The 20,207-nt window shown below is 37.3% G+C and overlaps 1 protein-coding gene across 4 annotated transcripts in view; it reads left to right on the top strand.

The window, feature by feature from the left end:
- Window positions 1-20,207, top strand: part of Nubpl (NUBP iron-sulfur cluster assembly factor, mitochondrial) — a 220,782-nt gene that overhangs the window by 173,385 nt on the left and 27,190 nt on the right. For all 4 annotated transcript variants that reach the window (XM_078050245.1, XM_078050244.1, XM_078050246.1 and 1 more), the window contains one exon: window positions 10,110-10,195. In XM_078050245.1, coding sequence (XP_077906371.1) covers window positions 10,110-10,195 — 86 coding nt within the window. The remainder of the gene's footprint in view (window positions 1-10,109; window positions 10,196-20,207) is intronic.

Genomic DNA, 20,207 nt, shown 5'->3' with positions numbered 1-20,207 from the left:
TTAAAATAAACTCTTTAGGGCCCCTGTATTTGGCTGAACATTCTTCACAAGTAGAAATTACAGTACAATTCAAAGAAGTAGCCTGAGAATTAATAATTTCTGAACTATGACACAAAAAGGCCCAGACTTTATAAGCATCCCCTCCCGATTTCTATATTTAACTTTGAGAATTTCTTGTCTAAGCCAACCATCTATTTGAATTCCTACCAGGTGGTCCTCTATCCTGTGTTTAGATAGTGTCTGAGATCATTCAGTTTTGCTGAATTTCTGAGCATTTCCTTCATGACAAGCTAGACAGCTAAAATTCCTTAAAGGTCTTAAAGTTCAGTGAATAATATAATGGCCAATGTGTCATTGGGTTCATTTTAAAAGCTACTTTTAAATCCATCAAATATTGGAAAAAGTAAAGTCCCAAAATCTAAAAAGGTTTTGCCCTTGGATGTAGATGTTAGAAATTTATCAGGATCTGAAGCATAGCTTGAAGAATGTCTTCACATCTTAAGTACAACGTATTTGGATATTGACTAAGATCTTCCCATATAGAGTCTCAGTCTCTTTTCCTCTCTTTTATGAAATGTACCTGGTTATATAAAATCTAGTGTAAATGAAGTAGCAGTTCTCTCTGGATCTTTTAGCAAAAAAAAAAAAAAAAAAAGATGGTTATAAAAAGGAATGTGTTGAGCCGGGCATGATGGTACATGCCTGTAATCCCAGCTACAAGGGAGGCTGTTGCAGGAGGATACAAGTCGAAGCCAGCCTGGGCAATTTGGCTAGCATGTCTCAAAAGGAATGTGTTCCATTATTAAACAAGCATCCTTTAGTAGTGGCTTGCTGTAGTTGCAGGCAAGCTGAGCTATATGTGCTTCTAACAGAATTTGAAATGCAGAATAATAAATCTTAGAGTTCAACATGAACAGACCTTCAGAAGAAGAAAAGATCTTTCTGAGTTGTAGAGACACATTTGTACAATGTGTAGGTTTCCCAAGGTGTTTTCTGATCAGCGTAAGCATGGATACAAAACTAGAAAGAAACCAGGATTTTATCTTAACTTTATTGGAGGCATCAGAATAGAGAAGGGGGATGAGAATGAGACAGGGGAGGGAGAGAGAGAGAGAGAAAGGTGGAGGGAGGAAGGGGGAGAAAGACAAAGAGGGAGAGAGTGAGAGAACATGTATTTGTGATAAGATCTATCTCATTCCATCCTATACTCCTGAAAATCTGTGGAAGCCTCATTGAGCCCCAGTGTCTCCTTATTGATTGCAACCTGGGTGACCCTGGTTAAATCTTTGTAGTATCATTAATGTAAATTGGCTGGAAGCCCTTTACTTGTTGAATCTATTATATTGAAGAACCAGTCTTTATTTCTAAACAATAGATATGTGTCCATATTCCTTTGATGAACTTGAATTCTTAATTAAAGTTCACAAAGTACAACATGTTCATATTCATCAGTAGCTCTCAAATACTGTGGTTTCTATTAATTACTGTGTTTGATAAATCTGTTTTGGCAGCAATTAATGTAATTTCTTTAATGTGATTTGTTTCTGGGGTGAGCAAATGATTGATTCTTTTTTTTTTTTCTGAATACTGGGGATTTAACCTTGGGGCACTTATCTGCTGAGCCACATCCCTAACCCTTTTTATTTTTTATTTTGAGATGGGGTCTTGCTAAGTTGCTGAAATTGGCATTGAACTTGTGACCCTAAATTAATAGGACACATCCTCTTTGTGACTGTAGTCAATTCTTAACTCTGTTGGAAGGTAGCATGGAGTCTACAACAGTGATTCTTCCGAGAATTATTGCTGTTGGAGTGTAGTCTGTGAATACAATTGAGGTAAATTGACTTTTAAATCATGTACTGCTTAAGCTGATACTAATATTAGTAGACTTCCTTGATCTTACAGAACATAATATTTATAATTCAGAAAGTCCAAGGAGAAAAAGGAGAGCTGAAAACTACCAAAGCCAATCTACATTATGGTTAACTTAAAAATCATAAAATGTTTGTTATTTTTTGTGTTAAAATCAGAAGAAGTTGAATGATTCTTCTTCTTCTTTTATGCTACTGGAATCAAACCCAGGGCCTCACACATGCTAAGCATGCACTCTACCACTGAGCTATATCCCTAGCCTCTGATTATTGTCTTTTGCTGCAAGTCTATCTCTAAAAAAAATTAAGGAGAATCAGTAGCACTAAATATTAAAAGCACTGTGAGCATTAAGAATAATAGTTAATGTTTGTTTTTAGTCTTAGTTGGTTTTGCATTGATGGGCTCAGTAGTTGTAAGATAGAATTATTCCTCCAGGTATACTTCTGAGCAGATTTTGTTGTACATGTTTATGAGGTTCTAAACCTGAAGTTCTCAATCAAGCTTGGGAATTAGATTCCATCTATGCCCTGGAGACTAGAATGCATAGTTGAGTAGTTCCAACAGTGGTGTAATTATGATCAGCCTAACATCTGGAATAATTAGTTTTAAATGTTTAACTACTCTGAACTCTGACCCAAATCCAGATATACAGTTGTAGATTTTCCTCTTAATAGTAAAGAGAATTAACAATTAAGATAGTACTCTACATTATTTTGTAAGAGGTTTTCATATTTTTCAGAATCTACCAAGATGACCTTTCTTAGAATTTGACAGCTGATAAAAAGCAGATTACAAGTTGGGAAATATATTTAAATAATATTATTTGCTAGGACTTAGACATTTACCTTAGAAAATGGATAGAGAATTCTCAATGGAATTCTTGAGATGGGTAATCAGTCTCCCAGATAATCCCATTTATTGCAAACTGAGCATTCTTTCTTTTTTTTTAATGCTACTGCTGATAGTTTTTGCTTCTGCTGACATTTTCTTATGGTCAGTACAGGGAGCACAAGTTTTCCAACATCATGAAACTGAAGTGACATCATTAGTGATGTTATAAAGGAAGAAATTTCTAGGCATGTTCATAATGGTTCACATTTCATGAGCCATGAACAAAATTAATATTTAATAGGAAGAAAAGCCAGGAACCATAAAGATAAAATGTAACACCAGGGTTTGGAAACCATTTTTTAAGCTAAGCGATACTAATAAGAAAAAATTGACATAGTTCTTTTAAAGTTAAAATTTTGGAGTTAAGATGTATAAATTGATTAAGGATTAAATTTAATTTTATTGGAGGTTTGTTTATTGTTTATTTATTTCTTCTAGTAAATTCTAAACGCCATTGTTGGGCTGTTTGAATGGTTATTTACAGGATACACTACATTTTAGTGCAACGTGAAGAGATAGTGATTTATGTTGGACCAGGACAGTATGCCAAAGGCTGATTATATTGTGATCAAAGACTTAGTCACTAATTTCAATTAATGTGGTTGGTAGTTCCAATGAAATGTTCACATATTTTGTGAATATTAAATGGGACATGCTGGTTTTCCATGTCAAAAAGTTATTAATTTATGTGCTATTCAGACAGCAAAGAATCTCAGCTAAAATGAATGTTATTTGTGATTTTGTTAGGGTTAAGTATAGAGAAAGTCAAATCACTTTAATCCCTCTCTTTAGTGTCTTATAGCTATTAAAAATAATGTCAGTGAACATAATTATTATTTTTCATATTATTTTTTATAAAATAATGAAATAACACTTTAAATAGACCAATGGAAATAAATTCATTTTATAGAGGAGTTAATTGAGATGTATTGAGATTTACTGAATTTTTGAGGTTGTATAGTACCTAATGCAGAGCTCTTGACTCTTAAGGAGTTATCAACTAAGAATTCATGCTGCAGTAATCTAGGATGGATAAGTCTGAAAATAAAAGAAAGTCGTTAAGTCACTGATATTTTGTTAAGTGCCTATTTTGTGTAAGATATTACATCATTGTTTTTGTTTGATTAAAAAGATGAAAATAAACATAACTTCCCATTGTGTTAACTTGTTTTCCACTTAAGCAAAATACATAAGGATAGTTATTATAAAGAAAATAGGTTTATTTAGCTCACAGTTTTAGAGACTGAAAACCTAAAATCAGGTAGCCCCATCCATTTGGTCTCTGGTAAACACCCCCTTGACTATATCACATCATGGTAGATGGCATAATGGCATGTGGGAGTAGGAATCACATAATAAGACAGGAAGTCTGAGAAATTCAAAGAGTCAGTCAGGCTCTCTTTTATAACAACTCTCTTTTGCAGGAACTAACTGGGGTCCTATGAAAATTACCTTATTTTTTTCTAAAGACAGCATCCTCAATGAAAGCCTGAGTATTTCCCACAAGGACCCATCTCTTAAAGGTTCTGGTCCCACCTCTTAAAAGTTCTGTCATGTCCCTTGGGGGACAAACCACATCCAAATCATAACAATCATAAAGCTATATTTTGTAATGATAGTGCAAATAGTAGACAAGAGTGTATACTAGTATATATTTAAGGAGAAGATTTAGAGGGAATAACTAAGGAGTTTCCATATGTATAAAGAGAATGGCTCTGAGATTGAGAGGCAATACTTCTTGAAGGAGAGGGCATTTCTCATTGACCTAAATGAGATTATTTTAGGGCAGTCAGGTTGAGCAAGGGTGGTTTTGAAAATGTTTATAGTTAAGTGGGAATGCTATATTATATAATCAGAGATAAATGAGACCTTGGAGACCAGTACATGTAGTAATTTTACAGCTATGAAAACTGATACCCAGAGTGATTCTGAGTTATTTGTACAAGATTAGTCACATAGCTAGATGGGGCCAGAGCTAGAATTCTTCCCTTCAGAATGGCTGAAAATGAAAATATGGTGAAACATTGACATCAGAATCTAAAAGATAGCAAACCATGGAAATATATCAGATTTATAGAGTATAATTTTTGCAGAAATATGATTTCTATCCATCCTTAAAATAGAGGAAAAAGAACCATTGTTTGTTAGGCAGAATAAATTAAAATAGGAAGATAGCTGTCCATGGAACAGTTTGAAAGTAAGATGCAGTTGTCTGATGGCATATAGGAAAATTATCTTCTCAGCAACTTCTAAGACATTTTAATAATAACAATAAAAAAACATAATAATGGTGATGGTATTATTAATAATATCTGTCATTATTGAATGTGAGGCACCATATTAAGCTTCTGTGTACAGTGGTTTATTGTATTATTTCAGTCCTGATTTAGTCAGTTTTTTCACTGCTATGACCAAAAGACCTGACAAGAACAATTAGAGGAGAAGTTTTTCTGGGGGCTCACAGTTTCAGAGGTCTCAGTCCATAGATAGTGACTCCATCCTAGGGGCTGGAGGTGAGGCAGAGCGTTTTGTTAGAAGAGTGTTGTGGAGAGAATCAGCTCAAGACATCACACCAAGGTGGAGGTGGGGAGGGGGGGAGAGAAAGAGAGAGCCATACAGACACACTAAGCTTAGCTCACCAATATATACCCCCAATGACCCACCTCCGGCAGCCACACCCTATCATCCTGCAGTTACCACTCAGTTAATTCCTGTCAGGGAATTAATTCACTGATTGGGTTAAGGCTCTCATAACCCAATAATTTCTCCTTTAAACCTTCTTATATTATCTCACACATGAGCTTTTGGGAGACACCTATTATCTAAATCATAACAGATCTTGAAATCTAAATATCACTGTGTCATTTTGTAAATGAAGAAACTGAAACTCAGGTTAAGTAATCCCTGAATCACACAGGTAATCAGCTGTAGAATCAAACATCAAATCCTTGTGTGTTTGAATTCTAAAGCTGGTGTATCTCAAACTTGAATAATGAATGTAAACCCTCCTTCTAAAAGGAAAGTAATTTCCTCCCCTTATCCCATATTGATTCATTTTTATTATAAAACTAGTTACTTAAATAGTTACTTAAAAAATTCCTTTTGTTTATAGCTCTTATAAAATTAAAAACATTAAAAACATAAAAATATAAGAAAACTTACAAAATCAATAAAATTCAAATTAATGACATTTAATGTGAAAGATAAAGTTTTGCAGAAATGAAAATGCTGATTGCAAGATGAATTTGTAGCTTACTATTGCACAGATTTTTTTTAAGTTTATTAGCTTATATTACCTTATTTCACCATGTACTTGGTGAAAACTAGTTTCGTCTACAGATTTTCTCTATTCTAATTTCTTCAGAACATCCCTTCGGACAGTACTTTGTAGAGTCATTTGTCCTCCACTTGGTATAATCAGTTATTGTTAATTCTTTCTCTATTTTCATTAACTATGATAAACCTTACAATTTGGTACCAATTTTATGGTTTGGGGTTCTGAAATGTCCATGCACTGTGTATTTAGTTAAAAGGTTTTGGCCAATCATGTGATCTATAATATATTCATGTTAATTATTTTGGGGTTATTATCTAAAAGAAACCGAATCTTTGTACTGCAAAAAAATTCCAATGTAGAAGAAACCATAAAATTTAAGAAATTTATAGCCTCTGTAAATCATAAATAGGCCTTTGTTGTTTTCACTTAATGAAAAAAATCATACTTCAGTTTTTCTCAAAACTCTGTATCCATCCCAATAGCTATCTGGTTTCTGTAAGGATAATAGTGGAGATCTAGGGAAGCTTCCATCTCTGTCACTTAAATACTGCCTTAATTCAAGTCACCACTATTTTGAATCTGAATTCATGCTATGGCCCTCAGTTTATCCCCCACCAAACCATCTCTACAGTGTGAGTTTTCTAGAATATAAACTTTAGGGAGTTGGGGTTGTGGCTCAGTGGTAGAGCACTCTTCTAGAATGCTTGAGGCATGGAGTTTGATCCCCAGCACCACATAAATATAAGATAAAGATATTGTGTCCACTTAAAACTAAAAAAATAAATATATAAAAAAAAATCCTTGTCTTTAAAAAATTAAAAAAAAAAACTTTTGGGGGCTGGGGATGTGGCTCAAGCGGTAATGTGCTCACCTGGCATGCGTGTGGTCTGGGTTCAATCCTCAGCACCACATTACAAACAAAGATGGATGTTGTGTGTTCTCTCTCTCTCTCTCTCTCTCTCTCTCTCTCTCTCTCTCTCTCTCTCTCTCTCTCTCCTCTCTCTCTTAAAAAAATAAAAATAAAAAATAAACTTTTGGGTCTCTACTTAGGAATAATCTTTCTGAAACTTTTCCTCAATGCTTCTAATCTTTCACCTCCCACCCCATAGAGCATCATCCTCTGTTCCAGTTAGCTTTCCTTCCTGTCCCTCCTTTATAACTTCAGATGCACATCTCTGCTTTAATACTTGGCAATTTGTGTTGTAATCTTTGATTTTTTTTTTTTTGGCGGGAAGTTCTCCCAGATAGATTATTAGCTTCTTGACATTATGCCTGCTTTATGCATGTCTCACTAGCACATTATGTGAATGGGAAGAGGATTCAGTGATATAGTTATGATTCTTAATCACTGATCAGTTGTGATTTTAGAAGTGAGGAGTCTAAGGCAAGAGCAAAGAACACATTTCCTCATCTTTCTTATTTATATAAAATCTGTATGAATTACCTAACTCATGGAGTAGACTCTTTGAAGCTGTAAGGAACATAATGTTAGAGAAGTAATGTTTCCATGAAGAATTAAAAGATAGCATTGTTTGGGGGCTAGGGTTGTGGCTCAGCAATAGAAGAGGCCCTGGGTTCCATCCTCAGCTCCACGTTAAAATAAATAAAATAAAGGTATTGTGTCCAACTACAACTAAAAAATAAATATATAAACAAAGATAGCATGAGATGAATGTTAACTGGTGGGCAGGAAACGGTGGAGGGGGTGTGGGTATCCCATAGAATCGGGTCAACCAGGTTCATAGGTAGGGGTCTTTTTTTAGTATGGTGTTTCATGTCAGCCTCACAAGTGGAGCAGAATGGCCAGTCTTCTGCCAAAAGGGCCAGAAAAGATGAATAGGCTGATTCTGGGGCCCGACTGATGCTAGGAGCCCAGATATTGATTGTTGTATTGAATTTAGAGAGAATATCTCAGCCGAGCAAAGGAACTGGACATTGGGGCATAATTAGGAATGTCTGGGAGAATGGGAAGTTGTCTGTGGAACAGAGTAATAGGGAAGTCTTTCTTGGATAGATGGTCTTTCCTCCTACCCCAACAATAGGAGAGGTGGACGGCACCGTTTGCCCCCAGAATTCTGTCAGGACTCAGAAGATAGCCCCAGTGTCAAGGAGAAAGTCAACCTTGTGTCCATCCACCTGAATCTGCACCCTGGGTCCCTGTCTGTTGATCGTTACGGCCGGGAACAAGGACCCAAGACTCCATCAATTGATTGCCATGCCCAGAAGATCGGAGGGTTCCCTGGTCATAGGCCTCTTACGGCATCTAGGACAGTCAGAGCCCCAATGACCTTGTTGTTGACATTTAGGGCATGAGGTATTGGGGTATGTAGTGTGGGACATGCCCTGGCCCAGTGTCCCTCCTAGCCACACTTGAAGCAGGTGCCCGGAGGGTGGGGTGGGGGTGGTTTGACCTGAGGTGATGGACGGTGACCTGAGGAAGCACCCTGCAGGGCCTGGGCTAGCATCTGAAATTTCTCAGTCTGGGGGGTGGCAAGGCCTTGTTTGAGCTTTTTTAGTTTGGCCCAGATGTTGGGGTAGTTCTGCGAGAGGAAATATGTCATAAGGACATGACAGCCATCTGGGGTTTCAGGATCTAGGTTACTGCTGAAGGGCTTTCGTAAGCTGATCCAGAAATTTGGATGGGGTCTCTTGTAATTTTTTAAAATTGATGGCCTTCCGTGCCGCTTTTTTGAGTCCAGCAATAATATATGCAGAGAATCAGTCCCTATTCTGTGTGACAGCTTGTATATTATCTGGGGCAATAAGTGGCCCCGGAGGGTGACTGGGATTAACTTGGTGAGTTTCATCCGCATGGGCTCTGGCAAGTTCCCAGACTCTGGTACGTTCCTCAAGAAGGAGAGTGTTAGCCAATAACATATAAGTGAGGCTATAAGCCTGGAGGACCAATTGAAACTCTCTTCTGTGATGAATGAGCCCAACCTTCCCTCGAATTGCATGAAGTCATTCATAGAGAACGGGATAATGCCCTCAGGTCCAGCAACCTCTCTTAAGGAGGCCATGGTTTGTGGGACTAGGGAGCAGGACCTAGTTTGGGGGGACTAAAGGTGTCGGCCGAATCAGGGCAAGCACCTGAGGGGCTGGACGGAGCCAACGGGGGTGGTCGGTAGGGATAGGGTTTATCTGCCGGATAGGCCGGGGTGAAAACGAAGAAGAGGAAAAAAAGCCTCAACTTAGGGGATCTCCTTCCACTTTTTCAAGGGCTCGCAGAAGTTAAACAGATCTCTGAGAATTGCGGGATCTAGGGGTCCTCCTGGGGGCCATTGACTTTGATTGTCTAATTGATAGTAAGGCCAATCTGTTTGCAGAATTTAATAAGAGGGAGTCTGCAGGGATGGAAGAAGAGGCCCCCATAGGTCAGAAGAGGGACAAGAGTGGTTAAGAGAGAGAGGAGTGCCTGTTCTTCTACCCCTCAGTACCTCCCGCTCATGAACTGGGTTCCAGAGAGTCCACCGTGACCGTGAAGGTCGTGGTGGGGTACGTTCTCTCCTCCAGATTGGGCATCAGAGATTTGCTGGATGATTACAGTCAAAGCCCCTGTGTAGCCCATCTGAAGTTGGATACCCGATAGGGGAACTCACTTACTGAAGAGCCAGTGTTGTGTGAGTAGTAGCAGTGTGCAAAAGAGTGGACGATGACGGCAAACCTTGAGAGGGGGGCCCTCGAGCAGCGAGGCATTCCCCCTCCCGGGTTTCGGCACCAATGAGAGAATGAACAAGGCTCATGGTTGGAGAAAATGCCCATTTATTGAGGAATAGCTCTGCATATTTATAGAGCCAGGGGTGGTTTTACAGTTATGACAGTTTAATGGTTGAACAGTTTGACAGTTGGCATGGGTGCTTTCTGATTGGTGGGTAAAGATCATGTGAGTCAGCAGGACTAGTCTGATTGGTGGGTAAGGATCATGTGAGCCAGCAGGGCTAGTGTGATTGGTGGGTAAGGATCATGTGAGCCAGCAGGGCTCACCATTGGATGGCTCTTTTGGAGGGATGGGGAAGTTAGTCTTTGGAGCCAGGCCAACTCCCAACAGTTTTGTTTCTCTTTTGGTTAGGTGCTGTGATTGTCTCCACACCCCAAGACATTGCATTGATGGATGCACACAAAGGTGCCGAGATGTTTCGAAAAGTCCATGTGCCGGTAAGCATCGACAGCTTCATTGTTGAAAAAAATGAAACTCTTCTAACTGAAGAAGCAAGTAATTGAAGAATACAGTCTGAGTTTTAATTTAGTCCAGTACAGAAATTTTTATGAAATTCCTAGTTCATATTTATGATCACTTTAAAAGTTCTTATAGGTACCTGTCTATACATTATTAATTAAGAAAAATTCTGAAATATCCTTCTGATACAAGTTTTCTGAAAAAGTTCTATTCCTCTCAAATACTTGTAGCCTTCTTCACTGAAAAAAAAAATAATGACAATGATGAGCATTTTAGGAAACTAGTAGATAGACTTGAAGAGATTACTTATGGGAGAACAAGTGAAAAAAAGAATACTTTTTTCCTTTTGTTGTCTCCTACTGTTATAGTTTGATGTGAGGCATGCCCCAGAAGCTCACATGTGCGACAATGCAAGAAGGTTCAGAGTAAAAATTATTGGATTGTGAGAGCCTTAACCCAATCAGTGTATTAATTTCCTGATGGGATTAACTGAGTGGTGACTAGAGGCAGGGGGTATGGCTGGAAGAGGTGAGACATTGGGGATGTGGTTTGGGGGTATATATTTTGTGTCTGGCCAGTGGAGTGGCTCTGCTTTCTGATCATCATGTGAACTGCTTACCTCTATCACACTCTTCTACCATGAAGTTCTGCTTCACCTCGAGCACCTCCAGCCTCCTCAAGGAATAGAGCCAGCTTTCTATGGACTAAGACCTCTAAAACCGTGAGCCCACAAATAAACTTTCTTCCCTACAATTGTGCTGGTTGGGTCCTTTAGTCACAGCAGCGAAATAGCTGACTTAAATACCTACATTTTAACTCACTATTAGCCTACCTTCTTCTAAGAGATACTTCAGGATTTTCTGCACAGTATGATAAAATTGAACAAGGTAAAAATATAATAAAACAGACAAAGAATAATTTAAATCAGATAGAATGAATAGAAAGTCAGTATAAATGCATGCCATTAGAACTTCAATACCTGCTGGAGGCATGCCCTGAGTTTTCTACCAGCCAAGGGCACCATTAAAACACCCTCAACTACCACAAGGTGAAAAAAGTCTGGATGCTCCAGAGAAACAGCTGAGACCAGAAGAGAACTTTTCAGTGTTCTCAGAAAGAAGAAACTATATATATTGAACATGTTCTCATTACTTTTTTATAATAAAAAAAGCTTTCTCCTTCAAGTATGCCTCAACAAGAGAAACTGTGCCAGGGGACAATTAGAGTAAGCTAAGGTGACAAAGTGTACAAGGTGTACAAGTACAAGGCCAAGGTGATACTTCTGTCTATGCAGCTCTCTAATGGACTTGCTAACTTCAAGGATAGATTTTAAAGTTTATACAACAGAGCTTTTTAAGCTCTTGGATTAGCTTCAGAGATCTCATAATTCTCTCTATCTCCTGTTTCCCATAACAAGGTATATGCTCAATTATGTTCATTTTGGCATAGAAAGAATTCATAACTATCTTCAGATACTTAAATGAGACCATGACACAGGATAAGACCCAATAATGTATTAGAATGAATGGACTCTCAGAAAAGCTTTCATAAATGTTTATCAGGGGAGATTTGAAAAGTATAAAATTGTACAATAGTGGGATTCAGGTGACCTTCCTTGACAAGTACCTCTTCTCTCCTGCCACTTAATGCAGAGCTGTGTGCATTGACAAAACGTGGAGCTCTGGGTTGGATCAACATGCTCTGGTGAAAATAGAGGAGCCTGGGAACTGGGGGTTGTGGCTCAGTGGTAGATTACTTACCTTACATGCACACAGCACCACAGGGCAAAAAAAGAAAAAGAGGAGAAAATTGAGCCTAATAAGGAAGACACCTTAACTCTTACCTTCCAGGTAATCTAAGGCTATTTTTCACTAGCAAGGGTAAAATTGTGATTGATAAGTAGTGTAGGGCCAGTGTTCTATGTTGTGAATTTTAGCTTAGAAAAATTTTAAAGCAATAATATCCAAATGGTCATCTCATAAAACTTTGTCTCTAAAACACCTAGTTTGAACAGAGTGACTTTATGACCTCCAAGAAAAACTAGAAATGAATAATGCCCACCCAGATAGCTAAAAAGGTTTGCTTATTATATGATATTTTAAACTATAAAATTAAGAGAGAGGGCTTTCTACTAAAAATGATGACTCTGAATTTATAAGTAATCTGTCATTCTTTCTGGCAGAAATGAGGTAATAGAGCCCATGGTCTGTTAAGATCACCTTAAGGTTAGGATAATGACCTTCTTTCTGTGTGTAAGTAAATGCTTAACTTCTCATTCTATAAGGTGGAGGTAGAGAAACTTGTCTAGCTTATTCAAAACATCATGAAGTCTGTGAGGAAAATAAACTTAAAAAGGTGGGAGTAAGAACTTTTTCCTATTTTATCCCCTTGTCAATAGACTATTTCCGCTGACATAGTCATTTGAGGTGGCAGCGACTATGGGGAAGTTCCTACTAGACTACTAGACTTTGCTAGTTGAGAGTCTGATAACTATAGTTGCCAAATTCAGCATGTCTAACTCCTTTTAGTTTAGGCGTTAACTTGTACTTACTGGCAGACCGTGGCACTTACTATCTGTTAATAAATAAATAAAAAGGTAAACAGCCTCATACTGTTCTAACAAAATTTTCTCTGGGTTTTAAGACAGAAAGTAGAAAGATAATCCTTCTAGAACATAACAAAGGGGGAAAGGGATGGTCACAAAATCCAGGTTAGGCTATTATTAGGTGGATGCCATTGAAGGATAAAAGTTGAGGATATTAGGGAATGTGGGAAGAAGTATCTCAAGTGAAGGATGATGGGCTGTATAAGGCACATAGGAGTATTTCAGGCATTATTTAGAGAATAAGAGAACTGTTTGGGCTCGAACAGTTAATGTTGGAGTTCAGATTTTCAGAACTGGAGCAGATCTGGGTCATGGTAAGGTCCAGGATGTGGTTGTGGGTGTGTGGGACTGAAGGAGAGTAGAAATAAGTCACTGAAGCTGTGTAATCTAAGATTGATTCCAAGATGGAATTAATGGTTCCTTCCTTTGTTTTTTTTAATGCCTTCCAATATCTTTATTATAGCCCTCTTTTTTCACCCATATTTTAATATTATTTGCCCTCTCAACTGTGAAATTTTTTAAAGAGGTAGAATGTCTTAATGATTTCTTAAACTTTCAGATCAAAAAAGATGTTCAACAACATTTATAAGTAAATGAGTGAGAACTATTTTGACAATGAGCTCTATCTGTTATTTGACAACCATAGTGCAGCTACCTTGAGAAGGGAATCTGGGCTGAAAGTGAGAAGTGGATTTGATCACTTCTAAGAACCCCTGGCTCTTAAAAGCCTCAGAGTCTAAATAATGGTAAAGTGTTTGAAATTAGAAAGTGTTCCATAAATGCAAAGGAGATGTTATTCTTTATTTATTCCACTTTATTCCATTTTTCCTCTGGTTTTTAGTCTTGTTCTCTGTTTTCCCCCTTTTGAAGTGCATTAGTTACCATGGAAACAATGATGTCATTGGAATTCATTGGTATGGACTGAGTTAGTAATGTCTGCTGAAGATAATTTAAATGATTTTCTTAAAACTCAATGCATAGATATCAAAAGGTGGAGAAGAGATGAACTATTAAATTCTCTATTCTCTGCTTGAAATGATATCAACTATGCCAGTACTTGTACGTACACAATTTTTTTAAATTAAAAACATTCAATTTTACACATTTTTAATAGTAATTTATGTAATTTCTCACCTAACCTATTTTTATTACCTTTGTTTACAAGGGAGTCCCAGCCCTATTGATTTGGAGTTCTTCTCCTACCATTTGAATTTTTGAGTCACAGATATTTCACTTCCTTCTTTGGTCATATCCTTCCCAACCCATGAAAATTATCTTAGAATATGTTTACTCTCTTATTCCTTCCTCAAATAAGGGATCACTTAGTATATACATATTTACTGATATTGAGTGCTTTCTGTAAGTACAGTACTATGATAAGCTTCCTTGTAGGACTTACAAAAGAAAAAAGGAGACAAAGCCTGTTTCTTCAAGTACTTACTCAATCTGCCAACCAACTCCATGGTGGTGCAGGGTCTCTAAATTCTTAGGAGCATGAAAACACAATCCTCCTGCAAATGCCATGATTTTATTCTCTTTTATTGCTGAATAATATTCCATTGTGTACATCTGCCACATTTTTTTTATCCATTCATCTATTGAAAGTCATCTAGGTTGGTTCCACAGTTTAGCTACTGTAAATTGTGCTGCTATAAACATTGATATGGCTGTGTCCCTATAGTATGCTGTTTTTAGGTCCTTTGAGTATAGACTGAGGAGAGGGATAGCTGGGTCAAATGGTTGTTCCATTCCCAATTTTCCAAGAAATCTCCATACTGCTTTCCATTTTGGCTGCACCAATTTTCAGTCCCGTCAACAGTGTATGAGTGTGCCTTTTTCCCCACATCCTTGCCAACATTTATTGTTGTTTGTCTTCAAATTTTGCAGATAAGTGGATGGAGTTAGAGAAGATGCTGCTAAGTGAAGTTAGCCAATCCCAAAAAACCAAATGCCAAGTGTTTCCTTTGATATAAGGAGGCTGATTCATAGTGGGATAGGGAGCGGGAGCATAGGAGGAATAGATGAACTCTAGATAGGGCAGAGGGGTTGGAGGGGAAGGGAGGGGAGAGGGCATGGCGTTAGAAATGATGGTGAAATGTGATGTTAATTATTATCCAAAGTACATGTATGAAGACATGAATTGGTGTGAAAGTATTTTGTATATGACCAGAGATATGAAAAATTGTGCTCTATATGTGTAATAAGAATTGTAATGCATCCCACTGTCATATATTAAAAAGAAAGAAAGAAAGAAAAGAAAAAGAAAGAAAACACAATTGTCCTGTGGGCCATCATGGAAAAGTCATGCTTTTTAAAAAATTTTTCTTGGTACTGTAATTTTATATATGCTGGTCCTTTGCTTTATAAGTCATTGTCAGCTAGGGAACTCATATCATTTTTCAAATTTCTGTTCAGGTATTACCTCCCTTAGGAAGCTTTTCCCAATATGTCAGGAAAAGTTAAATCCTTTCTCTGAACTATTTGTACATATATCTACTTTGGCTCCATTAAAGGCTTATCTATCAGTTTTCACAGAAGAATATGAGTTCCTGGATGGCAAGAAAACATGCCTTAAACCTTTGTAGATGCTAAGATACTTGGCATAGGCTGTCATGGTAAATACTTCAATCTAGGATATAACATCATCTACGGAATACTGTTCCATTTTCCCCAGGCTGATGGACTGCTCTGCCTTGAATTTTCTCTGCTGTAGCCAAGCTGGTCTTCTACTTCTTTGGATTTCTATGTACCGTTTTTTCCCTCAGAACCCTTGGCATCATGTTTTCCTACTTTTTACCTGGGAAATCCTTTGGTACTTAGACTAAGCAAATGGCTTTTTCTCTGGGAGACATGGTGCCACATTGCCATTCACTAGGTGAACTCTTTCTCTCTCTACTCCAGCTGTACTCTATTTCTCCTTTTGTCAGTAATTTCTCATTTACAGTACTGTACTATAAGCTCTATGAGTACAGGGACCACCTGCTTCACTCTATGCATAGGACATGTAACTGCTCACTAAATAAATATATACTGAATGATTGAGTAGAATTTTCACAAACATATCTAAGGACTTGGGAAAAGAATGTGATCTGAGAAGAATCAGAAAAGCTCAAATTATGATCAGGATTATTCACTTTGTAGTTGGGGTAATGTATTGACGTATGTCTGGTAGACCAAGGGATTTGGACTATATTCTTTAGATTATAGGAAGTATCCATATAGGATATGAAGCAGACAGTATAAAAAGTAGACATAGTTAGTATGGCCCTTTAAAAAGTTTAATTTGGTGGAGGTGAAAAGAAAGGAGCCAGGAGACCATGATGGCACTAAGGAAGCATTTGCAACAGTTAAAGTTATTCACGCTACTAGTTGTGACCCACCAGTGATCATGAAATCGATAGTGAGAGATGTAACCAAATATTAAGTAATATTAGAGTACATTGCTCTTAGGAAGAGAAAATCTTATTTCATAAAAATTTGATGTCTGTTATAAATGCACATATATATGTGTTTATACTGGGTCAAGATGTAAAATATTTCTATTAACAGGAAGACAATCTAAAAAGTTAGAAAAAAAAACAACAGGTGCAGTGGCACATGCTTGTAATCCTAGCAACTCAGAGGACTAAGGCAGGAGGATTGCAAGTTCAAGGCCAGCCTCAGCAACTTAGTGAAACCTTGTCTTAAAATTTTAAAACAGGGCTGCAGTAGTGGCTCAGTTGTAGAGCACTTGCCTAGCATGTGTGAGGCAATGAGTTCAATCCTCAGCACCACATTTAAAAAAATAAAATAAAGGTATTGTGTCCACCTACAATTAACATTTTTTTAATTTAAAAATAAAATAAAATTTAAAAGGCTGGGGTGTGACTCAGCGTAAAGCACCCCTGGGTTCAGTCCCCAGTACTAGGAGAAAAAAAAATGTTAGAAAAGCACTAGAGTAGGTGACAGGTAGTACAAGTCTGATTTAAAACAATGGCAGTGAACATAGTAAGGGGAATTGAATGTACCTGACATTTTCAAGGAAGACTTAGCAGGCTTGGCAATTGACTTCATGGGGTCAGGGGTTGAACCAAAAAGTCAGAAATCAAAGACATGTTGAGAGTTATGTTGCCATTAATAAATCTACCAGGGGCTGGTTTTCTGATCAGGGCGACAACAAACTAGAAATAAGAGGTTAGATTCTCGCTCATGAATCTCTGCCCTTATTCATTGTGAAGGTTATGATTTAATACTGTTTGTCAAGGAAGAGACTGATAGAGAAAGCAATTTGGTCCTGGCTTTTTTAATATCATTTGCATCAGATAGAACCACTTATTATTCATATTTTTTAACTATTTAGAGGATTCTTTATTTAATGTTCATTTTGATTTCATTTAGTTTCAAATTAAATTACTCTCAAAATTTTATAATTTGGGGATGATAAGACATTTTACTTGCAGAGCCATTGTTACCTAGTAGTGAAGAGCAGGAGCTCAGGAATTTGAACTGTAGAGTTCAAATTCCAGCTGTGTCATTTGTAACTCTTATGATATGAATAAGTTATTCTATACCTCAATTTTCTCATTCATAATGTGGGGATTATAGTAGTATTTCCCTCAGGGAGTTGAGATGAGAAATAAAGGGGATAATGTAATGCTAAATGACTCATTACAGTGTTTGGCACAATCTGAACACTCAATGTTGATATAATGTCATATAATTAATGTCCCTTATTATAATACCTTTTCATGATGTTGTCATTGAAGCAGGTAACTTTGTAATTCATAGATGTTTATGTATTTGGCTTAGGCATTTTGACTAATGCATTATTTGTTAATAAGAATTTTGACAAGAAGTTTTTAAACATTTAGATAAATACTGTATGAGATTTCCTTAATTTTGAGTATTTTAGTTGAACCTAAACCATCCTTTTTCATAAAGAGTTCTTAGGTTGCTAAAGTCATTAAGATTCTAAAAATCTGCATTATTTAAACTTTGAAATAAGTTGAGCTAATTGCTGTCACAAACACACCTCAAAATATAATGATGCAAATACAAGTTTATTTTTTGTTCACATTAACATTGCTAGTAGATTAACAGGCAGTCAGGGTAGCCTTCTTCCATGTGGTCATTTAGGCTGTTGGTGCCTCTGTCATTTTTTCATAGATATATGTTATAGTTGTAGAAGGACACATATCTTTATTTATTTTTATGTGGTGCTGAAGATTGAACCCAGTGCCTCACATGTGCAAAGCAAGTACTCTACCACTGAGCTACAGCCTCAGCCCCTTCCATGTGACTTTTAAGTTTGGGACCATCTTTATTCTAGTCATCCTGGAGGGAAAAACACAGTACAGAAGCATGTTCATGGAAATTTTTATTGACCAAGCCTAAATGCAGTACAGAAACTTGTACTTCATTCCACTAGGTGAAAGTCAGCTGGTCACATTAGCACAAGGAGACCCCCATGTGTAGTTGAGCTATGTGCCAAGGAAGATGAGACCATTGGTTTTGGTGAGAAGCCAGCAGTCTATACCATATAATTGGCCTGGCAATAAATATGAAGATTAAAGCCTAATCTTTAACCTTTTTTGTTTCCTAATAAATAACTCTGAAAGTTCTAAACAGCCTTGTAAATAGTTATTCATTTTATAAGAGAGAGATTGGTTTACTTTGTCTACTAAAAACAAAGAAAGAAAAATCCTGTTTTGTTCTGAAACTTTTTAGTAATTTGTAAAGGTAAATGGTTATATTGTCTTCTAAGAAAAACTAGATGATACTACAACCTCGAATAGACACTTCTTATCACTGTTTTCTTTCCATTTCCCACTTTCATTATTAAATATCCTACAAATGTGAAACACCTTCTTGACAATAAAGATCAGAATTGTGGTTTATTATTTTTCTGGCAAAGTAATCATTTATGGGCCAGGTGCAGTGGCGAATGCCTATAATCCCAGAAGATTGGGAGGCTGAGGCAGGAGGATCACAAGTTCAAAGCCAGCCTCCGAAAAAGCAAGGTGCTAAGCAAGCAACTCAGTGAGACCCTGTCTCTAAATAAAATACAAAATAAGGCTGGGGATGTGGCTCAGTGGTTGAGTGCCCCTGAATTTAATCCCTCATACAAAAAAAAAAAAAAGTAATCATTTATGGCAAAAAGTTATTCATTTGAACTGAGTGCCACATCTAAATCCCTGAATGCCTTCAGAACTTCTGTGTTTGTAATGTCAACCAAAGCATTTTTAGCATCTATTAGTCCTATTTTACCTAATTTTCTTGCCTACCAGCATTAAAATTAAAAAATAGGTACTCTTTTGTGGAAGTGCAGGCAAGTGATGTATTTATTCTTTTTTAACCTTGAGCATAATTTTTCCTATGTGGTCATCAAGAGGTTCTACTTAACTCTCTAGTATGTTTACTACCTTTTACTACCTTTTTTTATTGGTTGTTCAAAACATTACAAAGCTCATGATATATCATCTTTCATACATTTGACTCAAGTGAGTTATGAACTCCCATTTTTATCCCAAATACAAATTGCAGAATCACATCGGTTACACACTCACATTTTTACATAATGGCATATTAGTGACTGTTGTATTCTGCTACCTTTCCTATCCCCTACTGTCCCCCCTCCCCTCCCCTCCCATCTTCCCTCTCTATCTCCTCTGGTGTTGTTCAATTCTCTCCCTTGTTTCCCCCCCTTTCCCCTCACAACCTCTTATATGTAATTTTGTGTAACATGGAGGGTCTCCTACCATTTCCATATGCTTACCCTTCTCTTTCCCTTTCTCTCCCCCCACTCGTCTCTGTTTAATGTTAATCTTTTCCTCATGCTCTTCCTCCCTGTTCTGTTCTTAGTTGCTCTCTTTATATCAAAGAAGACATTTGACATTTGTTTTTTAAGGATTGGCTAGCTTCGATTAGCATAATCTGCTCTAATGCCATCCATTTCCCTGCAAATTCTATGATTTTGTCATTTTTTAGTGCTGCATAATACTCCATTGTGTATAGATGCCACATTTTTTTTATCCGTTCATCTATTGAAGGGCATCTAGGTTGGTTCCACAGTCTAGCTATTGTGAATTGTGCCACTATGATCATTGATGTGGCAGTATCCCTATAGTACGCTCTTTTAAGATCCTCAGGGAATAGTCCGAGAAGGGCGATAGCTGGGTCAAATGGTGGATCCATTTCCAGCTTTCCCAGGAATCTCCATACTGCTTTCCAAATTGGCCTCACCAATTTGCAGTCCCACCAGCAGTGTACAAGTGTACCCTTTTCCCCACATCCTTGCCAACACTTACTGTTGTTTGACTTCATAATGGATGCCAATCTTACTGGAGTGAGATGGTATCTTAGGGTGGTTTTGATTTGCATTTCTCTGACTGCTAGAGATGGTGAGC

Source organism: Ictidomys tridecemlineatus, chromosome 5 (assembly GCF_052094955.1).
Source record: "Ictidomys tridecemlineatus isolate mIctTri1 chromosome 5, mIctTri1.hap1, whole genome shotgun sequence".
NCBI lineage: Eukaryota > Metazoa > Chordata > Mammalia > Rodentia > Sciuridae > Ictidomys > Ictidomys tridecemlineatus.
The sequence above is the reverse complement of the archived record's forward strand: the minus strand, read 5'-3'. Positions and strand labels throughout refer to the sequence as shown.